The 11926-nt window shown below is 40.2% G+C and overlaps 1 protein-coding gene across 2 annotated transcripts in view; it reads right to left on the bottom strand.

Annotated features, from left to right (window-relative positions):
- Nucleotides 1–247: 247 nt before the first annotated feature.
- The window catches only part of Fzd3 (frizzled class receptor 3), a 65382-nt gene continuing 53703 nt past the window's right edge, over nt 248–11926 (bottom strand). Inside the window, exons 7-8 of one of the 2 annotated variants that reach the window (XM_013349270.2) lie at nt 7851–7863; nt 248–4029 (exon numbers count right to left, since the gene is read on the bottom strand). In XM_013349270.2, coding sequence (XP_013204724.1) covers nt 3889–4029; nt 7851–7863 — 154 coding nt within the window. In that variant the 3' untranslated portion in view covers nt 248–3888. The remainder of the gene's footprint in view (nt 4030–7850; nt 7864–11926) is intronic. The other variant, XM_013349269.2, reaches the window with a different exon arrangement.

The following is an 11926-nucleotide window of genomic DNA, read 5'->3' as shown; positions in this document are numbered from 1 at the left end:
AAAAACTATGAAGAAATGTACGAATGTCAATGCACTTCCATAAACAGATGATCAAATGTATGTAAATATATAAAAATTTTAGGTTATATAGTTTAAGTCAATAAATGTTTATTCATATTTTTAAAAATATTTACTGTAAGCTGTCTGTGGTGGCACATGCCTTTAATTCCAGCACTCAGGAGACAGAGGCAGGCAGATCTTTGTGAGTTTGAGTCTGCCCTGGTCTACAAAGCAAGTTCCAGGACAGCCAGGGCTGTTAGACAGAGAAACCTTGTCTCAGAAAAAAATACATTACTCTACTTTGAATTTATGTGCACATGTGTGCCTGCTACAGTGTGTTGGTGTCAAAGGCAGCCAGAGGAGCGCCTTATTCATCCTGGAGCCCCACAGATGCCTGACGAGGGTGCCAGCAACTGATCTCTGGTCCTTTGGAAGAGCAGCGAACTAAAGCACGGAACCATCCATTTCTCCAAACCCAAGCTTTTCTCATTTTAACTGGTTACAAAAAGTCTAAAAGAAGTTTAAAAGAATCATGAGTTTATGTATAAACCTAGTTTCTAGAAAACTTCTATTTCCTGTGTTTCTGTGTGAAATCCAAGAATTCTTATTTTACACAGATTTAAAAAAAAAATCACAAACATATATAAACAACTGTTATGGTCCACATTAGTGTTATGAGTTAGCTGTTCATTAAACATTTACTGAAAAGCTTATGCTGTACGAAGTCCTGTGCTAATTGTTATTCATCCATTGCCTCTGAAACAAATTACTGTTTTGAGCTTAATATTGCCTTGGATCTTTTGCCTAATCATGAATAAAACAATATTGCTAAAATCAAAGTACTTTTCAGAACACTTTTGATAACATATTAATACTTTAGAGGGAACTATCATTTTCTTGGTGGTCAACTGAACAAAGAAAACACTAAGTATTAACATATGCCAATCACAACAGAAATTAAAGTTACCCATATGGTAAAAACTGTCCAGACTTGTTCAAGTCAATTTAAGCAGGTAAAGATTTGAAATCACTGTTCTGCTATAGTTCTTCAACAGTCTCTTAAAAAAAAAAAAGATTCCTAACATGGAGCACATAAAGAACATGACCCAAACTGAACAGTGTTACTTAACACTAACAATACTATGCGGATTGTATAGAACAAGTGAACAATGGTACTTGTTGAAGCTGACTGTAGGCCAACAACATTCACATACACATCACCACCAGCTTAGAGGAGATGCAAATACACACACTATCTGGAAGCACAAAGGTAAGACTTTTATAGCAATGTTCACGTCACTGTCTACACTTGGCTCACTGGAAAAGACACCCAATTAACACTTGGCAATTGGTATTATGCAGATGGTGGCAGACGATGATATCTTTCAGCTCAAACTGGTATTTCTGTCTTAACTTCCTGTTTTTGTTTGTGGATGTTTGTTGTGGTTTGCCCATGCTGTTCTATGGAGCTTCTCAAGCAGAAGCTTCCTGAGTTACTGGCTTATTTATAGACAAGTTATCAGCTGTGCCTTGTAAGGCTTAAGGAAAGGTTTACTGACTATCGTTATCAGAAACTTCAGGCCTCTCTGAGTGGTAACTCCAGTTCCAAGGAGAAAGACAGGAGGTCAGAGGAAGAGAAACCATTTGGGGTACGTGCTCAAATGTGTCTTATGAAGAATGGGTAATCTCTACTGATATATGCTTTGAAGAAGCAGCATGACACAAATAAGTCATGACGACCAGAAAACTGGCTCTTCTGTCAGGCGGGAACTCTTAATTTTAAAGGGTGAGAGAAGCGTACACATGAATTAAACGTGTGTCAAGAAATGTACTACAGTAGACCTCTAATAAAGCTCTAAGTTCTCAGAAACCTTAATCTCATATTCCACAATGCTTCACAGTTTCAAAGAGCTTCCATGTGGTTGTTTTCATTTGATCTTAATCTGACAACTTAGTGAGGTAGGTAGAGTAGATATTCATCTTCAGTGTTCATTTTCAAACAAGGGGAGCTAGGCTCAAGGAGGCTGACTTGTTCAAAGTTGAAAGCTAGCATATGGCAAAACCATGCCTCTCTCTCCAGAGTCTAGAATATTTTTTTTTTCTGAGTGTGATTCTTGGATACCCTGCTAAGAATCTTCTGTGGTGTTTTAGATACACAAACTTGTGAACTCCTACTGCCCTTGACTTACTCAGTAAGAATCTTCAAGGATGAGAGCTGAGAATTCTGCATTTTATAATGGATAATAAAGTAGAAACAACAGTATGTATATTAGGTAACAATGTAAAGTGTATCACTGAGTCTGGATGGATCTTCCCATGATCAGATGTGACGCCATCAGCCCATCATTAGGGGACAGCGAGCTTGGGAGAATGGGCTTCAAGTCTGGCTGCTAATAATCACTTGGAAAGCTTTTGTGTTTTTAAAGCATAAACTCTCACCCGAGAGAAAGATGCTGGCTAACAAGAGTTCCCAGAGTGAGTTTTATCTGCAATCAGGGCTGAGCATCACTGTTTCTGAATAACACATTAGCATTTTACAAAATTTTTCTTTCTGATTAGTTTCATACCCAATAAACTTCACAGTTCATATCCTAAGACATTTAAGTTTTATAAGATAAAATGTCAAGTGTTTTTTTTACTTGATATTTTTAAGATGAAAAGGTATTCACAAAAAGAATAACCATGCTCCATTAGCCACAATGATTTTCAAGAACCCAAATTAATCACCACTTTAGACTTAGATTATATATTTCAGATGTAAACAGTGATTTAGAAACTGAAAATGGGGATGTGGGCAAAAGTGGTAGCCAACTGGCTACTGGGGAATTTGAGGGCAGACAATCAGCTCACTTTAGGAGGGCCTGGATACCAATGTCTGATGGCTTTGGCAAGGTCACATCTCACTGTAGAAAAATACAACAATGAATACAGAGAAAATATTTCGCCATTTTGTAATTTTTTACCACTAAAAACCCTTATAATGTGTGATGCTTATCTTACTGCATGCCTCCACAGAACATGTCTGAACATGAAGTTGTCTATGAATCAATACAATTACCTGGGAAAAGATGGTCACAAACTAAAACTTTTCTATCATGCATATGGATATTATAAAAACATAGCCCATAAAAGTAATATTTACAAAAGTGAAAAAACAATACGACTTCAGGGAAATGCTCATCTCTGCCTTTACTCCAGCGCTAATCCACATCCTGAACATCTCTGGGGAAGATTGAGAGACTTTGAGAGAACCTCCCACAGACCAACTGGACTCTTCTGGCACTTTTATCTACTAGCTAAATACCCTTGCTGGCTTATCACAGTCTTCTACAGCTTAAAAAAAACGGCTCCTTTTATTCACCCAGTGGAAACAAACCTACAAAGTCTTAGTATTCATCTGAGAAATAAGCCTTGCATAGAAATATTCTTTAATTCTGAAACTTTGTTTTATTAACAGAGCTACCAGAATGTCATTTCACAACTAGTTCATATTATATGAAAGTTCACTACAAAGCAGTCACCACACATATAGGATTTTTCTAAATATAAAATAAGTGGGTTTATAAAAAATGCTTACCAGACAATCATCTCTTCACAACCTAGAAAGAATTATTTTTGTGATGACATGACTCTTAACGTTTCGGCTGTGTTTACGCTCCACGTTTGATGGGATACAAAAAGCAAAGCTCTACCTTCTCAGTGGGCACACTCTGCCTGAGGGAAAGCAGGAAGACAGCGAGTTACAGCAGCCAGCCATGCGAAGGCAAAGACTAAAACCTGCTTTCCAATAGCACACATTGTCACCGTAGACAAGACTAAGCACTGGTCCCATCCTCTTCGATAACACGGTTCATGCTGGTGCCGTGTGTGATGTGAGTCAGGGGGTTGTTACTGAGGTCTCGGGTGCTGCTGTGTCGAGATTGCTCGTTGAGCCGATGAGAGCTGCTGTGCCTGGAGTGATCCGTCAGGCGGGACATGCTGCCGTGAGGTAGTCTCTCCTCCACTCCTCGGTAGCTGCAGGGAGTGTACCTGCATAGGACAGTGGGTTCTGAAGTGAGTAACCGAACACACCAGAGAGTAACACTAGTAATTTTCATTAAAATGCCTTAGTAATTGATGTGCTCAGGAAGTCAACGGTGAGAAAGCAATAAATGACAGGATTTCATAATGCTGTAGAAGTATCTGAGGTGGCTAACGGAGAGAATCTACTTAGGTTCAGGATGAAGGTCTTATTTCCTGTAAAAGGGCAAACGGTAACTAAGCAAGGCTGACCCACTTGGAACTATGTTAGGTGCAGATACTGTTCTTACTCCAGTGTGTGTCAAACACAGCAGACTCAGCGACATGAAGAGAGGGAATGAGGCACTGCCCTCGGACTCTATCAGACCAGGTACACTTAACAGTGGTGCAGACTCCAATGTTACTAAAGACTAGGGTTGGAAGAGGAAATACACAAAATCACAAAACTGAAGAGTGACTCAGACATCAGTGAGGGAGATGCTAAGCGTTGGTGACATCTGTGCCCAGAGCATCTAGACGTGCTAGTTAACAGCGGATCAGTCAAATCTGTAAGTGATCTTCACTCTTTTCCTCAGGGTTTAAAGCTGTGAAGATGGTAATTTGTAGAAGGTATAGCTACTTGGAAGTTGCATCCTGACACCCTGTAACCAATACTCTCATCAGCAAATCCTTGTGCCCCTAGCTGGTCTCTACACACAGCTGGGCCTACACAGCTTACTCTAGGTACTCTACCCAGAAATGCAACTGGGGGCTGATCAAATTGTCTTTTGTCACAATCCCAATCAACAAACCACACCAGAGGCAAGAACATAAAGATGCAAAAAACAATGACCATGAAAAAAACCAACCTCAGTCACTGGAATTTGAAGTTATTAGCTCTAGGCCAGTCAAGGCCATGAAAAACAATTAAACTTTTTTTTAATTGATGCATTTATTTACCAATCTTTCTGACTAAATAGTGAATTCTTTCAGGATAAGTACCATATCTTATGTCTTAGTCTGTAGTACTTCGAGAAATTTTTTCCTAAAATGCTTTGTTGTTGTTGTTGTTGTTTTATTTTTCGAGACAGGGTTTCTTTCACTGTGTATCCCTGGCTGTCCCAGAACTTGCTCTGTAGACCAGGCTGGCCTCAAATTCACAGAGATCTTCCTGTCCCTGCTTCCCGAGTGCTGGGATTAAAGGTGTGTGCCACCATACACCTTTTCTAATATATTTTTTATTCATATACTCATAAACTTTTGGAAAACACATTTTAGGAAAATAAAATTAAAAGAGAACTAAGTATACATACTTGTTGACTTTAATGAACATATTGCTTTTGTTTGCTTTTACAGCACAGGGTTAAGAGCCCCTGGACTACAAGCCTTGCCTAAATATAATGTTTCTAAAAGTAAACAGGGCCAGGAATGTTTGTTAGGCCTACAATACCAGCACTCAGGATGATAAGACCTGAGAATTTTGAATTCAAGGCCAGCCTGAGCAACGTAGTAAGTAAGACCCTGCTTCAAACACCAAGGGCAAGGGATGGATGCAGCACAATTGTACAGGGCTGGTCTAGATATAAGTCCATGGGTTTCATCCCTAGCACCGCAAAACAAAGAAAAAAAAAAACTCAGAACATTGCAAACTATTTTGGTTTTTGTCTCTCTGCTTTGCTTGTAGTGATGGGGATTAAAGTAAGGCTTTGGGCATATCAGGCAACGGAACTTAAAAGGAGTAATGACCCCAGTTTCACCTCTCCCGACCCCCGCATTTCTTCCTTCCTTTCTTCCTTTCTTCCTTTCTTCCTTCCTTCCTTCCTTCCTTCCTTCCTTCCTTTCTTTCTTTCTTTCTTTCTTTCTTTCTTTCTTTCTTTCTTTTTGAGGCAAGGTCTCTAAGTGGTTCTGGCTGTTCTTGAGCTCACTAAGTAGACTAGGCTGGCCTTGAATTGATAAAGATCCTCCTGCCTAAGCTTCCCAAGAACTAGGTTTTAAGGTGTGTGCTACCATGTCCAGCTCATTCCCTTCCTAACAGTCATCAAAATAAATCATTATAAGCAGCTGAAGAGTTAGCTACCACTTTAAAAAATCACTTTCCTACCCTATTAAAATATGGCGTGACTTAAGGTGAGCTATTTGTAAAATTAAAAGATCTGAAAGAATGTCATGAACACTGCTGAGGTGGCCATCCAATTTTACAGTAGTGCTTGCCAATGGACATCTTCATTCAACATCAGAGTTTAACATAGAGAAGTCCTTTGAAAACAGTCATTTAAAAACCTATTTTAGGGACCAAACACGATGGCACACACCTTTAGTTCCTCACTCACGGAGGAGACAAAGACGGGCAACAGGAAAAATTAATAAAGATGCTATCTAGGATTTTTATTGCTGTGATAAAACACCAAGATCAGGGGGTTATTTCATCATCCAGAGAAATCAGGGCAAGAACTCAAAGCAGGAACTAGAGCTAGGAATTGGTGTGGGGGCCATGGAGGAACACTGCTTGCTGGTTTACTCCTCATCCTTTGCTCAGCCTGCTTTCTTATACAACACCTACCTGCCTGGGAGACACCACCAAAAGTGGACTAGGCCTTCCCCTATCAATTATTAATCAAGAAAATGCCTGACAAGCTTGCCTATAGTTCAATCCTATGGAGGCATTTTCTTTACTGAGAGTCTCTCTTTCCAAATGACCCTAGCTTGTGTCGTCAAACTGACATAAAATGACCCAGGACAGATGTATATTTACATTTTCTCATATTAATGAGTAAACACTTCAGCCAGACATGGTGCACACGTTTGTAATCACAGAAACAGGGAGGCAGAGGCAGAAAGATCCCTCAGCTTTGGCTACATAGCGAATTTCAAAGTCAACCTGGGCTTCAAGAGACCCTACTCTGTTTCCAAACACTTAAATTTATGTATTTATTTTTTTACATTTAGAACCTAGAGACATTTACTTTTTTTTTTTTTTTTTGAGACAGGGTTTCTCTGTAGCTTTGTAACCTGTCCTGAAACTAGCTCTTGTAGACCAGGCTGGCCTTGAACTCACAGAGATCCTCCGGCCTCTGCCACCTGAATGCTGGGATTAAAGGCGTGCGCCACCATTGCCCGGCTGAGACATTTACATTTTTACTGTATGTTTTGATAGAATAATTGGAATGCTTGCAAATGCACATATGTCATAATGGGCTTGTTAGAATCTATTTTAAAATTACTACTTTGCAAAATGATTACTGTTCTTCAAACTAAATAGATTCTCTAATATCAAATATGACTTGCCAATTTTTACCTTTCAATAGTTTCCTAAATATCAATATCAAATAAATATGGCAAATAAAGAAAGCAAATGTTCTAGTAATGATAGAAAGTATTTGAAAAAAAACCAAGTCCTGTGTAGTGGTGCATATCAGTAATCCTACTTGGGAGACTGAGGCAGGAAGACTGGTAAGTTTGAGGCATGCCTAGGCAATGTAGCAAGATACCATCTCCAAAAAAATGGGACAGGGAGGCGGGGGAAATGGTGCAATAGGTAAAGAATCTGCTGTGCAAGCAGGAGGACCCGAGTTCAATGTCCAGGAACCTCACAAGAGCTAGCAAGGCTATGTAAACCAGTACCCTAGTGCTGGAGAGGAAGAGACACACAGGTTCCTGGAGCCCAGTGACAGCTAGACTAACAAATCCGTGAGCTCCAGGTTCAGTGAGAGACCCCATATCAAAAGGACATCCGATGTTGATACATTGTATACACACATGTACATATACATATACAAGCACAAACTACACACCACACACACACTACAAAGGGGTGGCTGAGAATGACAGTTAATAGTAAAGTACTTGCTTACCATGTGCAAGGCCCTGGGTTTAAGCAGGAAGGGAAAGGAAAGAGAGAAAGGGAGGAGAGGAAAAGAGGAAAAGGGTGGAAGGAAGGAGAGCAGAGAACATTCAGTCATTTAAAATATACAAAGGGGCCTTCCAGAGGACTGGAGTTCAGTTCCCAGCACCCACATCAGGCAGCTCGTAACTGCCTGCAACTCCAGGAAATCTGACATCCTCTTCTATCCCACATATACACACACATAAATAAAAGTAAAATCTTTCTCTAGTGTGAATTACAATCCTGTACCATTTGTACCTAACATTTCTTAAACTTTATTTTTATTTTATGTACATTGGTATTTTGCCTGCATGTATGTGTGAGGATGCCAGATCCCCTGCAACTGGAGTTACAGACAGTTGTGAGCTGCCATATGGGTGCTGGGAGTTGAACCCAGGTCCTCTGGAAGAACAGTCAGTGCTCTTAACAACTGAGCCACTTCTCCAGCCCCTTGTACCTGACATTTTTGTGTGTGCTGTTGGGATTGAACTCTTCCCTTAGGACTGAACTATCTCCGCCTCCTCCAAATAATACATTTTCAGAGGAAAAATCACATTGTATAATTATATCTGATAAACATGACTATCCACAGAATTCTAAAACATACTCTGCTCATGAATAAATAAGAATTAACTATACAGAAAACAAGTTTAATTACAATGTTTAATATAAATTATATATGTAGGAATTGTCAAATTTCTGTATCTTTCAAAAGCCACTTAAACCAATGTTATTATATACTATACAATATGAAAATACAAATTTTATACAGCATTGTATATAAAACATAGTTTTATAGATTTTTAGACAAATTATCAGGATGGTCACTTTTGCCATTGCTGTAAAAATATAATGTGGGCACTGCAGAGTCAGTGGGAACGCGATGGTTTACACACCGATTCTCTTTACTATTGACTACCACTCATCTACATTAAGTCAATGACAGTTTCGGTAGTGCGTTATTATTTACCCCATCGCTCTCCACTGCCAGGTCACCTACGTACCAATCTAGTCACTCATCCCCAAACTTCTACCTCCGGACTTCTTTGCCAGCTATCCTCTCATCTAACTAACAATTACTTATTCTTTGAAGTGATGTTTAAATGTAGGTGTACATAGTACAGAGATCAATAATTATCCAAGTAGAGAATCCAGGTGAGTACTTGGAATCTGTGACCCAGGCCAGGGTACCTTGAGATACTGAGACAGCCGCAGACAGCACTATCGTGCAGTGAAGCCTGGCTGAAGCAGAAGGAAGTCTTCATGAGATGGCTTTTGGATTATGGAAATCTTTGTTTAGACTTTAGTTTCAATGTAATCGTGAACCTCTGAGATCTGCCCTCCAGCTCTGGGTGTGGGAGAGTCCTATGTGCCTTCAATAGACCCCGGCCACATCACTCTACTTCATGCATATATATTGTACCTTTTCTGTTTTTTTTTGTTTTTGTTTTTTTTTTTGTTTTTTTGTTTTTGTTTTTTCAAGACAGGGTTTCTCTGTGGCTTTGGAGCCTGTCCTGGAACTAGCTCTTATAGACCAGGCTGGTCTCGAACTCATAGAGATCCGCCTGGCTCTGCCTCCTGAGTGCTGGGATTAAAGGCGTGCGCTACCATCGCCCGGCTATTGCACCTTTTCTATAAGGTTCCATGCTCTTAGGATGTAGAAATTAAAGCCTTTCTTTATTTTTATGCACAGAATGTCATATATAGACACAGTACTATAATAATGTCTGTTTGTCACTGAAAAGGATGAGGCTAGGATGTCAATGACATCACCAGGAGTTCATGGATAAAGTGCATTCCAAAAGATGGATTCCCTAACTCCTTGTCAGCATCTCACATGAAGACCCCAAATCAAGAGCTTCATTATACTCTCCTTTCTCATGCTGTTCTAAAATTTAAACCAGAATTTATTACCCTAGCTCTCAAAGTCTTGCAACGGCCTCTTCACTGTCAGAGAAACCTAAACCCTTAGCATGGTTGCATCTCTTAGAAGTCCCAATACACACTAGGCACTGAAACGTATCTGCCTGTTCTTGTCTCTGTGCATGCTGTTCCCTTGTCATTCATTCCCTCTGAACTCTAAAGCAGAAGTGCCATCTGTTGGGAAGCTGCTTCTGACTATCCATGATGAGGTAGATGGTGCTCTTCTCTGAGATCCTAAAGCAGCTCATACACATTTTGACCTTATGCACGCATGCACACACGCATGCACACTCTACAGGCTCTACATAAGAGGGGAAAAGAGTGATCTTTTGGTATCTACCTTATTCCATTTACTATGATGATCTGCAGGTCCACTCATTTTCCTGCAAAAGAATGACCTTTTCTTCTTTATAGCTAAATAAAATCTCACTGTGCACTTACACTATATTTTGTTTATATGGTTATCTGTTGATGAAAATCTAAGCTGATTCTAAAACTTGGCCATTCTGAACAGTGGTGCAATAAGCATAGGTAGAGGGTGTGGTAGTTTGAATGTAACTGTCTTCCATAAGCTCACAGGGAATGGTACTACTAGGAAGTCTGCTTTGTTGGAGTAGGTATGGCCTTGTTGGAGGAAGTTTGTCATGGTGGGGACACACTTTGAGGTCTCTTCTGCTTAAGCTTTGCTTGGTGTCACAGTCTATTTCCCGTTACCTGCATGATGTAGGACTCCTTCTCCAGTATCATGTCTGCCCACACACTGCCATACTCCCACCATGATGATAACGGACTGAACTTCTGAAACTGTAACCCAGCCCCAATTAAATGTTTTCCTTTATAAGAGTTGCCATGGTCATGGTGTCTCTTCACAGCAATAAAATACATAACTAAGGCAGGGAGTATCTCTACATTATGCTGACTTAGATCCCTTCGGGTATCTTCTCAGGAATATGTAAGTGAGTCATAAGGCAGTTCTATTTTTTGTGTTCTGAGAGGCCTCCATACTGATTTCCAAGTGGCTGGAATAATTTATAACCTCCCCAGCAATGCTCATCCCATCTCCTCCCCATTTTTCCAACACTTTCGTTTATTTTCTTAAAGAAAAATCTGTCTTTCAAGTCAGCTGTTCCTCTCTCCCCACTGCTTCTCTGTTCTCTGATAAACGCTTGTTATTTCTCAAATGACTTCATGTGGCAGCTCGTAAGCAGTTTCTAGCTCTACTATCCCAACCCCAAATTTAATGAGATCCCACAGCCAGGCTTCCTTTAAGTTCTCTCTGAAGCGTCTCTGAACTGCTCTCCATGGTATCAGTCACTCTAGTCTCTGCTTCCACTAATAAACAAAGGCTGGGTGCTGGGTACTAGCATGTAGCTCAGTGGGAAAATCCTTATCTAATATGCTCACACCCTGGTTTGAACCCCAGCACCCCACACAATAGTAGGCTGACAAACTGACTTAATGTCGCCTCTGCTTCCTCCGGGTTATAACTAAGGCTACTGAGATGCAGCTTGTCTGAGTGCACACTGCCACAGCAGGTCTGAGCAGTGCTGCCACTTTAACTAAAAAGTCTAAAGCATTTAATATCTGGCTCCTTAAGAATGCACTTGCACAGCCCTGGGATATATTTTGTTTTATGCTTATTACTTTACTTATGTGCTTACTTACATAATAACTGAACTTCTCTCTGACTCTGAGACAGGCTGTGTTTCTAGCGAACAGGCACATTGTCTCACTGAATTTCTATGACAATAACAAAGGGGTAGCTATTGTTATTTCTCCTTTATACGTAAGGAAACTAAGTTTTATCATCCTTGATCTTCACTCTTTTTAAGACTGCCTTTTATTTTTCTCATATGTGTATGCGCGTGCCTGCATGTGGGTGTGTGCTTGTGAGTACAGGTTCCTATGAAGGCCAGAGGTGTCGGATCCTCTAGAGCTGGAGTTGTAGGTGGTTTGGAGCTTCTGATGTGGGTGTTGGGAACTGAACTCAGAGGAAGAACAGCAAATACTTTTAATTGTAAAACCATCTCTAGAGCTCCCCAGATCCACATTCATCCTTCCTTCCTTCCTTCCTTCCTTCCTTCCTTCCTTCCTTCCTTCCTTCCTTCCTTCCTTCCTTCC

The sequence above is a fragment of the Microtus ochrogaster genome, chromosome 17 (assembly GCF_000317375.1).
Source record: "Microtus ochrogaster isolate Prairie Vole_2 chromosome 17, MicOch1.0, whole genome shotgun sequence".
NCBI classification, from domain to species: Eukaryota; Metazoa; Chordata; class Mammalia; order Rodentia; family Cricetidae; genus Microtus; species Microtus ochrogaster.
This window is presented reverse-complemented; position numbering and strand designations above follow the sequence as displayed.